Source organism: Rhinolophus hipposideros (assembly GCF_964194185.1).
Source record: "Rhinolophus hipposideros genome assembly, chromosome: 6".
Classification (NCBI taxonomy): Eukaryota; Metazoa; Chordata; class Mammalia; order Chiroptera; family Rhinolophidae; genus Rhinolophus; species Rhinolophus hipposideros.
The window spans coordinates 983,251-1,001,077 of NC_138052.1; the positions used below are offsets into that span (position 1 = coordinate 983,251).

The following is a 17,827-nucleotide window of genomic DNA, read 5'->3' on the forward strand; positions in this document are numbered from 1 at the left end:
TTTTTTTTTTTTTAAGGAAGGGCTCATATAGAAATAATATGTATAGGTTCAGTTTCATATACTCAGCTTTAACATTTGGCTGAATGAAGAATTTAGCAGGGATGATGGAGTTCATGTTGAGTTCATCCCAGGCACATGTACATTTCTGTGTGTTTCACGTCAGTTTTGGCCTAGTTACTAGGTAATCAGGTTCCATTTTTTATTGGCCCCAGGTTTCCAGAGTCTCTTCAAATATTCATGTTTTTCGTGTTTTTTTTTGAATAGCATTATGATTTTATGTTTTCATAGCACAAGGTAGACTACTGAAGAATTTGGACATTCAGAATAGTTATTTAGCTAAAGTAATGGGACTATAATTTTGGTCTTTGTATTATAAAGAGGAGTTTGTAGCAGCTGATAGGAAGTGGATTTGTTGGAAGGTGAAGAATCTGCGTAAATATTTTACTTTCTGCATGTTGTATTTATGAAATTCTGAGTTTCTATCATTTAAAAGAACAGAATGACTCTTACCACCCATCTGTCTGTCTGATCTAAATGATACATCCCTGATTCTGATAACTTCTGTTGTACGAGCTTTAAATAGAATGCACTATACACTGGTATCTCGGTTTTCAAACATAATCTGTTCTGGAAGACTGTTCGAGTTCTGAAATGTTCGAAAACTGAGGTGCGGTTTCTTCATAAAAAGTAATGCAAAATGGATTAATCCATTCTAGACCTTTAAAATCAACCCCTAGAACTGCAAATTCAGCATGAATTTTACTATCTAATGATACCATAAATCCATAAAATTTATGGCGTTCATCAACCGAAATGTTCGTCAACAGAGACTTTTGAAAACCAAGGTGCCACTGTATTTCAAGATAAAACTAAACAAAACCCAGTAATCTTGGTTAGATATTATCTTGAATTGTATTCATGTGACCAAAGGATTTATGAGCATGTTGCTGAAAGAAATTCATTTTGGGATCAGTAGCAATATATGTCCAATTTTTTCTTTTTAATTAAAATTTGGGGAGCCGGCCTGGTGGCTCAGGCGGTTAGAGCTCCATGCTCCTAACTTCAAAGGCTGCCGGTTCGATTCCCACATGGGTCAGTGGGCACTCAACCACAAGGATGCAAGTTCAATTCCTTGAGTCCCACAAGGGATGGCGGGCAGCGCCCCCTGCAGCTAAGATTAAACACGGCACCTTGAGCTGAGCTGCTGCTGAGCTCCGGGATTGCTTAGTTGGTTGGAGCGCATCCTCTCAACCACAAGGTTGCTGGTTTCGACTCCCACAAGGGATGGTGGGCTGTGCCCCCTGCAACTAGCAATGACAACTGAACCTGGAGCTGAGCTGCGCCCTCCACAACTAAGACTGAAAGGCCAACAACCTGAAGCTGAATGGCACCCTCCACAACTAAGATTGAAAGGGCAACAACTTGACTTGGAAAAAAAAAAGTCCTGGAAATACATACTGTTCCCCAATAAAGTCCTGTTCTCCTTCCCCAATAGAATCTTTAAAAAAAAAATTTGGGGTGACAATTGTTAGTAAAGTTACATAGGTTTCAGGTGTACAATTCTGTAATACATCATCTATATATCCAATTTTATTTTGAGAAATTATAAAGATACAGGAAAGTATGGAGAATAATAAAACATACCCATATACTCACCACGCAGAATTGATGATTGCTATTGTACTTGCTGTTCTGTACCAAAGAGCCATATATCAAGGTTTTGTTTCCCCCAACGTGCTCCTCCTTTTAATTTAAAAAAGAAAGAAAGAAACAAGGTGAGTAAAACACTGCAGGTAGAGTTGAAGTTCCCTTTGTTCCCTACTTCCAGTGTCTTTCCTCTCTCTCCCTGAAACATAGAGAATGACTATCATAGAGATTCATTATTCTTCTGTAAATACTATGGTTTTTAAATTAACCTTTACTCACAGGATGTAAAGTACGGCATAGGGAATATAGTCAATATAGTATTGTAACAGCTATATACGATGTCAGAGGGATAGTAGATTACAGGGGGAGTTATCACTTTGTGAGGGGTATAAATGTCTATTATGTTTTGTATACCTGAAACTAAAAAAAACACAAATTGACCTTTTCTATATTAACTGATCTTTTCAGAAACATAATTATACTTCAATATTTTCCCCTATGTTGTAGGAATTTTCCCAATGATTAGAGGGGAAAATCATGAAAATAAAATTGGAGCCAACTTCTAAGTGTGCTTTGAGAAAAGACACGGGAAAAGGACTGATTTTATGTTTCTTTTAGAGATCTGCATCCTGACCTGAAGGAACATTTGAAAGAACTTAGAAAGCATCTTGTGGAGAGCACCAATGAAATGGCACCTTTAAAAGTTTGGCAATTGCAAGGTAATAAAAATAAAAGCATAGCGGAATCACTGGCCTACTTTTTGAGTAAATTTTGTGGTATTAAAAAAATGTAGAATTTAGATGTAATTGCATTTATTCACGTGATTCTAATGGTACCACAGATTTTTAAGAACAGAATGATGTATTATGATTAATCAGAAAAGAAAGTCCTTTTGTAGACAGATAACACTACGCAGAAGTAATAATATGTAAATGAGTGCCAGATCTTTCTTTGTGTGACCAGATACATAAGGTAGATACAAGCTTATGTATCTGGTTACACAAATACTAGAAACATATTTGCCTTGGTCTTTATTGTCTATATGTACACATTTATTAAACAGTGTATCTACCAAATGTTAGAGGCTTGTCAGTAAGGGAGAATGCATGCGTGCTTTTCTGGTCCAAAGGACTATTAGGTTTTACCTAACATAATTGATAGTCTTTTGTTATGCTTCTTGATTTGTTGTAAATTCGGAAGAGGGAAAAGGACTTGGGATGGATTTATCTTGTGCTAAATGTTTTAACATATGTATTAATGTTTTATGCAGGTAGATCAAGAAACTTGTTAAAATAAGTATTCTAGGGACCTAATAAAGAAAATAAAACTGGAAATTAAACCATGGGCACTCTCTGAAATGGTTGTCTCATGAGGCATTCTTAATTACTAAGAAAATGGTGGGAAATAAATGTTTTTCCCATTTCTCATTGCATTAGATTAATACATTTTATATTATATTTGATGTTGTTGCAGATCTAAGCTTCCAGACTGCTGCCCGAATCTTGGCTGCTCCTATTGAATTAGCTTTGGTGGTTATGAAGGATCTTAGTCAAAATTTTCCTACCAAAGCCAGGTAATTAGAGTAATAAGGCTTTGAGGCATTCTTCTTCTTGACATATACCTAGTTCATGTTTATATGCAAAATTAAACAATTAAAATATGGAAATGCTTAGAAAATGAGAGTTCTGTTACTACCAGCACTATACTGCGAATGGTACTCTCTTTCTGAGAAGGTGGCAAGACTGCATTGTGTGGTTGTGTGAACTTTGTAAATAAACGCTTTCCTCAGCACTGAAATGCAAATAACAACACCAGCCTTTCAGAATTGGTTGAGTTAACAAAATGTAACGTATGCAGATGTAACGGATCTGGGGTCTCACAGGGATGATAGTGTTTTTCTCCCTGAGGAGTTTCATGTACATCATCTTATTTAACCTTTATGAAGAAAATGTTCATCCTGACAGAATAAGGTTTTGAATGCAGCTTTTCTGATACTGCTTTCAATTATATAACGACCCTCTACGTCACATAAATGCAAGGCAAAATTGCTTTAAAAGCCAAAGTTTTAGAGACTAATGACTTAAATGAGTGTCAGTCTTTCTTGAGTCTCTGAATCAGGTGTTTTGACTTCTGGTGTGAGATGTTTTACAAATAAATTTGTTTATTTGATTAGTCTTGAAAATACTTCCTAGACAGGACTTACATATCATAGTACAGTTTCCTTTAGTTCAGTGTGCTATTGACGACACACATGTAAGATTCTGCCTCTACCGTAAGTGCTTACGTAGGACAAGCAGTCTGTTGCCTTATTTCATTTATATTATCCTTTAGCCTGTGAGCTGTGGACATCATATATAGAAATGGAGCTACATCTGTTTAACTAAGATCTTGGAAATAACTGCACTTGCATTAAAATGCTGCCATTACTGCTACTTTTCCTTAGTATTGTATCTTGTAAAAATGGAAATATATTTCAGTTGTAAAGATTTAAGGTTTTTTTCCATTTAGTTTGTGTGTGTGTGCGTGTGTGTGTGTGTGTGTGTTTGTAGTTTATTAAACAATTTGTTGTTTCGTACTTAAATATAGGGAAACTGAAGACATATCAAATGTTAAACCAAGCATTGGCCATATTTTTCTTTTCTTAGAGCAATAACGAAAACAGCTGTGAGTTCAGAACTTAGAACTGAAGTGGAAGAGAATCAGAAGGTATTAACCAATGGAAAATAGTGGCCTTTCTGTTTTGTATTATGTCTTTAAAGATAAAGATTGTAAGTTAAATCAGTGACATTAATAGTTTTAATCTCCTTTTATCAAAGATGGTGGTATTTGGATTTATTTCTGTAGTCTTTTTTTTGTATTTTTAGTTTTTTTAAAAAATATTTTATAAGCATTTATTCATTTATTCATTTTTGTACTATTAAAAATGTTTAATGTCATATTTCTAGTTTTTAATCAAAGTTGAATATCAATATAATTCAGAGCACCAGTCATGCCACCAATTTATTTGGAAAAATAAAACCTCCCAACACATCTCACTCCGTTATGTCCCTCTTCCCAGAAACATCTGCTTGCAAATCTTAGCTGACTCTTTTGATATTTGTCTCCAGACTTCTAGCAAGCTTAGATCGGTACTTTATTTTTCAGTGTCAGCCCTCATATATTGGCCTCCTATTACAAGGATGAGGTTTCCCTTTCTTTCACTGACCCTTTCCCCCCATGTCTACCAGAACTCCATATTGGCATTTTCCCCATCTCTTCACTTTACCTGTAGTTTTATGTCATGAGTTTATCAATTCTTGATTTGCTCCAATATGGACTGGTTGTTCTTTATGTCTAGTGCATAGTAGTTATCCTGGGGACCTTCCTTTAACTTCTTTTGTTGCATCTCCTATTTCTTGGATTCCAAGTCTTTGTTTTGTTTTGGGTTTATTCACTTATTTTGGTACAGCAAATCATTCTTCATGAGAAAAGTTGCATGCAAGGTAAATTTGAGACTGAGAAATCAATTTTCCATTTCTGTTTTTATTCATAGCTTGGCTGGGTATAGAATTTTAGATTGGAAGTCATTTAGAAGTTTAAAGGCATGATCCTTGTAATTTTGGTTTCCATTGTAGCTATTGAGAAGTCTGAAGTTTTTGTATGAGATCTGATTTTTCTTTCTGGAGTCATCTAGGATCTTTTCTTTGACCCTAATAATTTGAAATTTCACAGTGATATGCAATTTAAAAAATTCTCTGTATTGATGGGTGGTTGGTGGGCCCTTTAAATCTGGAAAATCGTTTTCTCTAGTTTGGAGAAATTTTTTGAGTTATTTATTTGCATTTCTTCCATCTGGTTTCTCTTTTCTGTTTTCCTAGAACTCTATTTATTTTTAAGATTTCACACCTTGACTAGCATGGCCTAATTTAAAAACATCTCTTCTTTCCTATTTTCCAATTCTTTTGTCTTTTATTTTTAAGTTTTCTAGGAGGGATTTTCAACACCTTTGTTGAGATTTTTCCTGTAGTTCTCAAATTTTTAATTTCCTAGGGATATTTTTGTTCTTGGATTCTTTTTATAGTCTTCTCATATGTTTTTGAAGGTATAAGTGGTGCATGTGTATATTTTCTTCTCTTTGCATAGTCTATTTCCACTTAAGTTGCCTTTTTGTCTTGGTCTCGTCTTTTATGTTAGAGGCTTTCCAAGATGTTTAGTGATCTGTGGCTAGCTGCTCATATTGAAGAATGAGAGAGTCAAAAGCTGACTGAAACAGCTGATTGGAAGCCCTAACGATGAGACCTTTTCACTTTAGGCTATCTTGGAATGGCTATTTCTTAGGAACTCCAGTGGCAGTATCTTTACACCGTTCCTCTTTTTTCAATCTTCAGTAAAGGATCTTCTAGTCTTGTGTCTTGAGGGTGAAGTCGGGAGTTGTAGAAGCCAAATAGCCAACTCAGAAACTTCTACTCAGTCTCCTATTTTCAGTGTGGGTCCTCATACTCAGTTGTGCTTCACTTCCCATAGTTCCCAGATTCTCTGTTTTACTCTTTCCAGAGATGAGCCTCCATTGTTTTGGAGTAGTGGGAGTCGTGACAGCAGCTACCTGCTGTGTGAAATCAAGGGAGTCTGTAGGCTATTATCTTAAAAAGGCCCTCTATCAGAACTAATTTTTTAAACTCATTGTTAGCCCCAAATCCCCTCATACATGTGTTCCTTGTGCTGCCAGTTCCCGGAGTCCTTGCTGGCTTTCTCCTCTGTCAGCCTAGCATTCAACTTTCTCAGGATTGCTAAGACAGTTGCTGCTCACACATCTCCTTTTTAGGTTGCAAAATTAGTTGCCTTTCTTCTTTTCTGGTCTCTTTGTCATTGTGGATTTATAACTTTAAGAGAGTCCATTTTAAAAAAAACTGACATTTGAAGAGAATTTCAAAAGGGAACAAAAAATGCTTGTGTTCAATCTACTGTCTATACCCCCTATTTTCTTAATCTTTATGTATATTAGTTACTTAAATAGACTTGAGGAATAAGTAAACCAAATATATCTCAAATATTTGCTAAATTGAAGAAACTTATGACAGTTTTTATTTACTTAATTTTTAACTTCCAGGATAACATATCAAATATTACCTTAATTTTAGGGTTTCCCCCTCCCCACGAAGAAAAAACATTAAATTATACAGGTTATATATTGGTACTTCCTGAGTTCTTCATTTTTTGGAGTGAAATATTTTATTAAAGTATAAAATACAAAAATATAAAACAAATACAAAAACAAAAAATATTTTAGTGTGATGAATTTTCAGAAGCCAAACCAACCTGTGTAGCCTACGTAGATTTAGAAATATGGTCTATGTTTACCAGCTGAGACTCCAATTTTCCTAGAGTCAAAGGGTGCTGTACTTGCAGTCTGGGACTGAGTGGACATGGAGATTTTTCTCTCCCATGTAAAGAATTCTGATTCTCATTGATGCAGCTCTCCACTGTCCGCTTATCTTGTTTGCCACTTAATTCTAGTAGGGCAAAGAAGCAGAAGCCATGGCTTCCTTGTCTTTTTTTCCCCCCATGCAATCCTAGATCTTAGAGTGTATTTCTGTTAGTCCCCTGACTACTGGGAAATGAAAGGAGCTGAGCAGTCCCTCTCCTTCCTACCCCCGCCCTGGGAGAACCAGGGGGCCAATGTCTCAGGGAGCAGCAGTTGAAGACCCCTCTGTGCACCACCATGGCAGGTTTTGGAGAGCTAGGTTGCATGTAGGTGCTGTTCTTAGCACAGCAACTCAGAGTTTTTTGGTGGACCTTAGTTTGAAGGTTTAAGGGAGTGTGGGGTTTTGAAACCCTTTTAGATTAGGTCTCTGAACTTCATCATGAAGGCCAAGCTGTTGTGACTGCTGTCACAACCTCGGTTGGCATCACAAACAGGGAAAAGGAACAGGACTCCTCTTTTATGAAAAGTGACCCTCAGCACTTGGCTTACTTGACCCTCCCCCCCACCATTATAGGAAACAGTTGTATTAATTATTGTCGCAAGGACAGAGGGAAGGAGGAAAGGTGTGTACCACATAAACCAGCAGTGTTATTACAGTGTAGTGAATGCTAAGAAGGGTCTGTGGGAATACACAGAAGGAAATCTTAACCCAGCTTTCCTATGGTACATAAGAGGATGTCAACATTTACATATAATAAAGTCAGAAATGTGGAAATTTCAATTAATCATTCTCTTCCTGCTCCTTAATAATTTTTTTAACATTTCAGTATTTCAAGGGAACGTTAGGATTACAGCCTGGAGATTCAGCGTTGTTCATCAATGGACTTCATATTGATTTAGACACACAGGATATATTCAGGTATAGGTAATCTTTTTCATTCTCTGAAAAGTTTTTACACTTGGTAGCTCCTTGGGATGCATTCAAATCGTCGTCCTTGCTGTGGCATGTTGGGAAGCCTGATGGCTCACTAGCCCCAGTGCGTGCATGTTCTGACCGAGATGGGTATGATGACACTTGGCCGTTTTTTATCATAATGTACATTGAAGGCCTTGGACACTTAAGGCCCAAGTGTCTTTTCAGGATGCCGTTTTAGAGGCTGTAGTTTTCCTGTTAACTATGGAAACAGAAATGAGCAGCTTCTTTTGCTTTTGGGAACATTGTGAAGTTGGTTTGTTTATTCAAAACGCTGCCTCTAGTTTCTCAGAATGTGTTCTGTCTTACATATGTTATTTGCATGCCTACCTTTTTGTTTGTTAAAATGTGGTTCAGGGCTGAATTGCTCTAAATTGTCCTTGTGAATTTTTGGAGTGGGATAGTAGACAGTCAGGTGGAATTCACATTTTATCCTTGGAATTAACATTGGCACAGATGACACTATGGCTTCATAACAGTAAAAACAAAAGCTAAGCTATTGCTAATGCTTCGGAAGAGGCGGTTTCCACAGTAAGATTATTGTAATTGAGCTTATGTTTACAATACTGCTTTATAGAGCTAGTAAAAAATTAATGAAGGACACTTTAAAAGGTTTTGTTTTGTTTTTTATTAAAAAAAAATATATATTTCATTGTAAAGAGTTTTAAATAATACAGAGATAAAGGAATTGAAAAGTAAAGTCTTCATTCTGTTTTATTTCTTCCTCCTCCCCAGCAAACGTCTCTGTTGGGTGTGACTTTTCCAGACCTTTTTCTGTGGTCATATGTGTGTGTAAATTGTAAATTGATTTACAATCTATGTAAATTAATACTGAAGCATGTATTAGACCTATGGAATCTAGTAGTTCTTTTTGGTGTTTTTTAAATAAATCCTTTATTTTGAGATGATTGTAGATTCATGTGCAGTTGTGAGAAGTAACACAGAGTACTGCAGTGTTTTTAAAAACGTGCGATGTAAAATCCACATTTAGGATTATTTCATCCTCAACATTATGTCTATATTTAGAGATAATTTCTGTATACAGTATGTTGATTAGTATAAACAAACATGAACCAAGAAGCAGATCCCACCTGCTTTGTCCTACATACTTTGACAGGATGAAGCAGAGGAAAATACTCCCTTTTTTGATTTCTCAACAGGTTTGATGGGGATTTGAGTTTGAACGGATATGTTTTTTTCATGGCAGGGATTCTTTTGAAAGCTTTTTCTACCATTTTTTTTTCAGTCTGTTTGATGTCTTGAGGAATGAAGCTCGAGTCATGGAGGGTCTGCATAGACTGGGGATAGAAGGCCTTTCTCTGCATAATATTCTGAAGCTGAACATCCAGCCCTCGGAGGCTGACTATGCTGTCGACATCAGGAGTCCTGCTATTTCCGTAGGTATTCTGTGAGCGCGTCCGGGACATCTGCCAGGCATTTTGTTCTGATGTCCTCACTTGTTTTTTGTGAGAGGTAAGGTATTCCTGCCATCTCTCTTGTTGGCATCAAAAATGGACCACACCTGCTTACATGGGGCTATGTGTGTATAATAAAGTAGGCTCATGGATGCTCCAAAAGCTGAGTTATCACGTTTGATATGGTTAAGGCAGTGATTTTCCCACTTTTGTATCCCCCAAGGATTTAGCTGAGCATCTGGTGGGAGAGACTGTTTAGTGTGTATTTTCTCTGTTGCATACAAGTCTTGTGTGATTTTGTTTAAAAACATAATTTTTAGCCAATAAGCTTCTTTACAAGGCATTTGAGATTTTATATGTGAAGGATTTATATAGATTAATATCTGCTCTAGTGTCTGGGTCTTTGTCTTCTCGTCTGTAAAAGAGGACGAAGGAACAGAGCTAACCTGGGCAGTCATGGTGAACGTGAGACCAGTGGTAGAAATGTGCCTACACACCCTTGGTATGACAGGTTTCTGTAGTGTAAAATTTTTCTGAAAGAGAAATCATGTAGAATCTAGATGGTCATCACTTGGTGATATAATGGCTTTTTTGGTTAATACTGTTGTGTTTGTTTTTCTGTTAAAATGTTCTGTTAAAATTACAAAGAGTAAAGACACATCATTAACAACCATGTGCCCATCACCATACTTACTAAGTGTTAACATTCAGTCATTTAGTGTCAGGTGTGTTGTTTTCTTTGAGGAAAGTATGTTTCAGTCAAAGCCCTCCTTGCATCTCTTCCCAGTACCACCTCTCCCTCCCTGAGGGTGATTCCTCTTCAGGAGTTGGTGTGCCTTCCTCATGTCCCTTATTTTATTTATTTATTTTTTAATTAAAGTTTATTGAAGTGACAATTGTTAGTAAAGTTACATAGATCTCAAGTGTACAATTCTGTAATACATCATCAATATATCATGCTGTGTGTTCACCTGTCCTTTATTTTATCATTTGATTCCCTACTGTATGTTCTTAAATTTTGAAAAATGCCATATCAGTATGCTTAATCTGTTTCCTTTATTATTCAATAATTTTTTTCAAGACATATGTAGGTTGATACTTATAGATCTAATTTTATCATATCATGTTTTATATTTTACTTATTTTTTAAAAATCTCATACATTCATGATTGTTAAGATACACAAGAATATATATTGAAGTCTCATCACCCAGCTGTCCAGTTTTTCTTCTCAATTAATTTGTATTCCAGAAATACTCTGTGTTTACATGAGCAAGGTAATACACTCAGATTCCCTCCCTGCCCTTTTCCTATGAATGGTACGGACCGTTTATGTACCCATTACTCTCTTTATGGGCATTAAGCTGTTTCTAATTTTTGGCTGTTAGAAGCAGTATGCTAATGGCTCTTTCTGTACCTCTGTCTTCATGCACACATGTAGACTTTATTTGGTGTAGAGCTAGAATGGCAGGACTTAGTGGTGAGGTAGAAATGAAGTCTTACCTATATTTGGTCTTCTCTAAAATGACTGCTCCAGACACCAGCAGTGGGTGTGAGTTCCCAGTGCTCTGTATCTGCTTCCTCTTGGATAGTGACAGACTTTAAAGTATTTTCAGTTGAATGAATATGGAATTTTATTGTGACTTTAGTTTATATTTCTCAGATCACTAGTGCCGATGTACATCTTTCCTTGTGTTAATTGCCTATTTGAATTTCTTCTGTAAATTTCTTATACGTATTCTTGATTCAGTTTCACTTTCTTTTTTTTATTGATAGTCCTTTATTGCTTTTGTAGGTTGCAAATATCTTCTATTCTGTGGCTTATGTTTTAGTCACTCATTTTTCTACTTGATCTTTATATTTTTGAAAATGGTCTTTTCCTGTGTAATTTTTCTTAAAATATTCAAAGTCTCATTATTTCTGCAAATTTCACTAATGGTGACTAAACTGTATGCACAATGTTTTATCTTTTGCCAGTGGATCAACAACCTGGAAGTCGATAGCAGATATAATTCATGGCCTTCTAGTCTACAGGAGTTGCTTCGACCCACCTTTCCTGGTGTTATCCGGCAGATCAGGAAAAATTTGCATAACATGGTAAGTAAAACTCCTTATTGTCTGGTCATAAACTCCATTTCTGCCTTGCCTTCTCTCATATGACCTCTTTGTCATATCCAGAATGTTAACTTCTCTCCTTTACTAGCTGCTTCTCCCCACCACTACCACTCCTAAATAGACTCTTTTTCTAACACCATATCCAAACTGAAAGGGTTTTGAAAAGTATCGATTGTTTGTAGAGCTGTGAGGTGTCAGTGTATGAGGAAATGCTCCTCGTCCTTCACCTGAAGATTCAGACTTAGTTTTAATACCCCTTTTTTAACTCAGAAGATGAATACATTGCTACTATTTTTCTTGACTATCTCCCCCACCCCCCCATTTATTTCACCTTCCCCCACTCCAATTCAAGCCATTGTTTCTTAGTCTATTTGTGTAGGACACAGCTCCCTGGCACATCCAGGTATTCTGAGCCTTGCTCTCCCCCTGGCTTGGTTGGCTGCTCACAGCAGCTCATGGCAGCTCTCGCCGGCTGCTGGCCATTCACGCTGGCCACCGGCCACTCATGGCAGCACACAGTAGCCCACGACAGCACACAGCTCATGCTGGCTGCCAGCCACTCCCGCCTGGTCACCAGCCACTCATGGCGGCACAGGGTAGCCCACAGCAGCACACACAAGCCCATGGCAGCACATGCCAACCTACGGCTGTTCATGGCAGCCTAGCTCCAGGGAGAACTGTTGTTCACAATCTTAGCTGTAGAGGGCGCCGCTCGCTGGCCCATGTGGGAATCGAACCAGTGACCTTGGCGTTAAGGAGCACGTCTCTCCAACCCCCTGAGCCACTGGGCTGGCCCTTTCTTGAATATCTTAATCCCTAAAATTTAATAGTCCAATTATTCCCTTAAATAAGTCTTCCTGTCATCTACTGCCTGTTATTCCTTATTTCACTGCTGTAAAGAGATAGAGGAAGAGGGTTCTTAGCTGGCCCTCTTTTCCCCTCTCATTTCTTTCTCTTCCCTTATGTAGCTCCTAAAGAGACAGGGGGCCAGTTAGTGCCAAGGTCGGCTTCTGCAGAATGTGCAAGGGAAACTGTCCTTTGTACTTTCTTCGCCCTTGAAACCACCTTTTTGCCTTCCCAGTCAAAATTGCAGTCTGTTTCTCTCCTACCACATGTCTGAACTTTACTGAATGAGATTTTATATATATATATATATAATTTTAAAACTAAAGTTTATTGGGGTGATAATTGTTAGTAAAGTTACATAGATTGCAGGTGTATAATTCTGTATTACATCATCTATAAATCTCGTTGTCAGTTCTTCTTCCATCACCCTATATTTGATCCCCCTTACCCTCATCTCCCTCCCCCCACCCCCGTAACTTCTGGTAACCACTAAACTATTGTCCGTGTCTATGAATTTTTGTTTCTGATTTGTTTGTCTTGTTCTGTTGTTTTTGGTTTATATACCACATATCAGTGAAATCATAGGGTTCTCTGCTTTTTCTGTCTGACTTATTTCACTTAGCATTATACTCTCAAGATCCATCCATGTTCTCACAATGGTCCTATTTCATCTTTTCTTACCGCCGAATAGTATTCCATAGTGTATATATACCACAACTTCTGTATACATTCATTTATCAAAGGACATTTTGGTTGTTTCCATGTCTTGGCCACCATAAACAAAGCTGCAATGAACATTGGAGCACACGTGTCTTTATGAATAAATGTTCTCAGATTTTTTGGGTAGATATCCAGGAGAGGGATTGCTGGGTCATATGGTAATTCTATTCGTAATTTTTTGAGGAACCTCCACAGTGCCTTCCATAGCGGCTACACCAGTCTGCATTCCCACCAACAGTGTATGAGGGTTCCTTTTTCTCCACAGCCTCTCCAACACTTGTTACTATTTGTCTTGTTGATGATAGCCATTCTGGCTGGGGTGAGATGATAGATATCTCATTGTGGTTTTTATTTGAATTTCTCTGATGATTAGTGATGTTGAGCATTTTTTCATATGTCTATTTGCCATTTGTATGTCCTCTTTGGAGAAACGTTTCTTCAGGTCCTCTGCCCATTTTTCAATTGGGTTGTTTATTTTTTTGTTGTTGAGTTTCGTGAGTTCCTTGTATATTTTGGATATTAGCCCCTTATCAGAGAGGCACTGTTTGCAAAAATCTTCTCCCTTTCAGTTGGTTGCCTCTTTATTTTGTTGATGGTTTCTTTTGCTGTGCAGAAGCTTTTAAGTTTCATATAGTCCCATTTGTTTATTTTAGCTTTTACTTCCATTGCCTTTGGAGTCAAATTCATAAAATATTCTTTGAACCCAAGGTCCATAAGTTTAGTACCTATGTTTTCTTCTATGCAGTTTATTGTGTCAGGTCTTATGCTGAAGTCTTTGATCCATTTTGAATTAATTTTGATACTTGGTGACAGATAGCAATCCAGTTTCATTCTTTTGCACGTGGCTATCCAATTCTTTCCGCACCATTTATAGAAGAGGCTGTCTTTCCTCCATTGTATGTTTTTGGCTTCTTTGTCACAAAGTATCTATCCATATTTATGTGGTTTTATTTCTGGATTCTCACTTTTATTCCATTGATCTGTGTGTCTGTTTTTCTGCCAGTACCATGCTGTTTTGATTATTGTAGCCCTATAGTACAAGCTAAAGTCAGGGAGTATGATATCTCCAGTATTGTTCTTTTTTCTTAATATTGCTTTGGCTATTCGGGGTCTTTTGTGGTTCCAAACAAATCTGATGATTTTTTGTTCTACTTCTTTAAAAAATGCCATTGGGATTTTGATGGGGAGATTGCATTAAATCTGTATATGGCTTTGGGTAATATGGCCATGTTAACTAGCATAAGACCACGAGAACATCACTCATCCTTTCAGTTCCATATTCTTTGGATGTTTGTGTATCTCCTCTCCTCTCCTCTACACAAACTGCTGTTTGTGTATCTCCTCTCTTATGTGGTTCAAGAGTAGCTGGGAAATATTGCCTTGAAGTGTAAAGACTAAGGGCATTGTTATTGGCCCAGTGGCATTTTGATGAGTGTCATTTCAAGTGTTCCTTTCCCTCTCCCTGCAGATTTTCATAGTTGATCCTGCTCATGAGAGCACAGCAGACCTGATGAGCACCGCCGAGATGTTCCTCAGTAATCACATCCCACTAAGGTAACACCGATACAGATTTGTCATTCTTAAATGCAGTTCTGGTTTCACTGAATTGTACGGTAATTAGTAATGGGGATCGTAATGGCAGTTTTATCTTTTCCTGAGTAGAAAGCCAGTATCTTTTGGGATAAAGAATTTGATTCTCAGGGAATAGAAGCTTGCCACCACTGGATTATCAATAAATAGCTCATGTGAAATACAGAGGGTGCCAACAAAATGTACACACATTTTAAGAAAGGAAAAACCTGTATTAAAATTGTAATACAATTATAAAATTGTAACATATACTGATAACAGAAGATGAATACAAGTTATATGTTTTCATTTTTTTGGCTCCCCTGGTAGTTTGTGGTGTGAGCTCCTTCCCATCAAAAGGGAGTTTTTCCAAGTGAGTGTCCACATCCCAAAGCCCATCTCCACTTCCGGTGGAGATAAAGAGCTTTGCTGGCAACTTTGGTTACAGTGTCAAGGACTAAATGACTGTGTACACCTATATAGATGCAGACAGACAGACACATTGATTTCATTTGTGCTGCCAGTTATGCCAACAGGGTACTTGAATGGCTGGCTTTCCATTATGCGTTTGAAAAACAATGTTAAGGTTTTTACATATAAGTGTTGAGATATTCTCATTTACCTTCTGAATAATATCTGGTAATTTTACATGTTGACAAAATTTAAATTCTTGGAAAAAATGAGAATAAAAAAGAAAATAACTCTTTAGCTAACAAATGTTATTGTGTATTCCGTACCCAGTACTGAGCTAAATGTTGTGAAGTATATAAACCACATTTCTACCTTCTTCAAAAAAATACTGTGCATACTTTCAGACACTTTAATAAGATATTTTATCAAGTGTTAGGTTATGTCCTATTAGTTACAAGTGCTTTAGAATTTCAGGGAAACAAAAGATGATAGACAGATATTTGGAAGGACAAAAGTTTCATGGAGAAGTTGGATTTTAGATAGACTTTGAAGAAAATAGAGGGTTTTTATTAATGGAAAAGCAGAGATTTTGAGTTGAATGAACTTTTTCCTGTAAAACATGCATACCACCTGGTTAGATGGAGCAATAAACAACTGGATTACAGCCAAAGCTGTGTTTTGGTTAAGTGGGAAATATAGGACACAGAAGAAGGTGGCTCATGATACATAGTGGGCACTAATGAAATATTTATTGACGTGCAAGGCGATAGACAGGATGCTGTGAACAGTGGGAGGCGCCTATGGCAGGCAGCTGTCCCTTCACCCTTTGTTTGGGTTGATGTGTGCAGCAGGTGTTGATGGGGTCAAGGAGAGGAGGGGACGAATCTGAGAGGCTCCTGAGTGATTTGGTGAAGGGCTGGGAGAAACATAAGTCAGAGATTGGGTGCTTTGCTAACAAAAACTGATGTTCTTTCTAGAAATTGGAATCTTGGGAAGGGGAATTACTTCGTGAGGAGATAATTAGGCTCTAGCCATTATTTCAGTTTTTGTGGGAATAATATTGAGGTTATTTCTGCCTGGAGTCTACTCATAATTTCTGTCATTAGTGGGATTTTAACAAAGCCAATTTTCATCTGAAAACAAACCCTCTCGCTAATCCCATCCATGTATATACACCTTGTACACATACATCCTGAGAACTTGAAGTTTGGTATATGTTTTTTTCTATTTTTAGGCTATACCTTTTTAAAAAAAATTAATAGACTTTGTATTATTTAGAGTAATGTTAATTAATTAACTGGTATTGATAATTGTTACTTAAAGTCCATAGTTTACTCTTTGAGCTGCACATTCTGTGGGTCTTGACAAATGTATTATCACATTTCCACCTTTATAGATTTGTACAGATGAGTTTCCCTGCCTTAAAAGTCACTGTGCTCCACCAATTTGTTCTGCCCTCCCCGCCGCCCCTGGCAACCACTGGTCTTTTTATAGTCTCCATAGTTTTGTCTTTCCCAGAAGCAACATCTTGGTTGCTTCTAAGTTTGAGCAATTACGAATAAAGCTGCTATAAACATCCGTATGTATGTTTTTGTGTGGATGTAAGTTTTCAGCTCGTTTGGATAAATACCAACTAGCATGATGGCTTTATCTTATGATTACATGTGTTTGGTTTTATAAGAAACTGCTGAACTGTCTTCCAAAATGGTTGTACCAGTTCGCATTCTCATCAGCAATGAGTGACAGTCCCTGTTGCTCCAGAATTTGGTGGTGTCAGTGTTTTGGATTTTAGCCATTCTAATTGGTATAGCTCATTGTGGTTTTAATTTGAAATTCCTTAATGATAGGTGATGTTGAGCATCTTTTTGTGTACTTATTTGCCAGCTGTATGTCTTGTTTGGTGAGGTGCCTATTCAGACTTTTTGCCCATTTCTTTTTTTTAAATTGCATTTTAAGAGTTCTTTGTATATTTTGGATATCAGTCCTTTATCAGATACGTGTTTTGCACAGATTTTTCTGCCAGTTTGTGGCTTGTCTTTATTCTCTTAACAGTTTCTTTTGCAGAGCAGAAGTTCTTAATTTAAATGAAGTCCACTTTATCAATTCTTTTTGTCATGGGTCAAGCTTTCGATGTTAGATCTAACAAGTGATTAACAAACCCAAGATCACCTAAATTTTCTCCTATTGCATTTTCTAGGAGTTTTATAGTTTTGTATTTTGCATTTATGTCTGTGATCCATTTTGAGTTCATTTTTGTGAAGGTTATAAGGTCTCTGTCTAGATTCATTGCTTTGCATGTGGATGTCCAGTTGTTCCAGCACCATTTGTTAAAAAGACTATCCTTTCTCCACTGAATGGCTTTCACTCCAATATGGAGGATAGTGGCCTCTGTTGGCCAGTGCAAGGGTTTTGTTTTTTGCGTCTGTAGATGTGTAATGGTATCTCTTTGTGGTTTATTCCTTTATTTAAATTTTTAACATGTAATAAACTTTAACCTTGGTTGTAGCTTCTTGCTCAAGGACAATAATAAATGTTTTTATGCTTTCCGTTTATCTATGATTGTCATTGCCTGTTGAATCTCAAAATCCGCCCCCCCCCAAATAGTTTCACATTCTGAAATTTTTCACTTACCCTAATTTTTGTTGAAAAACAGAACAAATTCTTTATATAAAACTATAGCAATGCCCATCATGTCAGTAAAGGCCTCATTTCACAAGGTGGAAATGGCTTC

At 37.1% G+C, this 17,827-nt stretch overlaps 1 protein-coding gene across 1 annotated transcript in view; it reads left to right on the forward strand.

Annotated features, from left to right (window-relative positions):
- Nucleotides 1-17,827, forward strand: part of UGGT1 (UDP-glucose glycoprotein glucosyltransferase 1) — a 135,769-nt gene that overhangs the window by 26,386 nt on the left and 91,556 nt on the right. Inside the window, 7 exon segments of the mRNA XM_081051329.1 lie at nucleotides 2,266-2,366; nucleotides 3,121-3,220; nucleotides 4,293-4,353; nucleotides 7,876-7,967; nucleotides 9,268-9,418; nucleotides 11,413-11,532; nucleotides 14,585-14,670. Coding sequence (XP_080907455.1) covers nucleotides 2,266-2,366; nucleotides 3,121-3,220; nucleotides 4,293-4,353; nucleotides 7,876-7,967; nucleotides 9,268-9,418; nucleotides 11,413-11,532; nucleotides 14,585-14,670 — 711 coding nt within the window.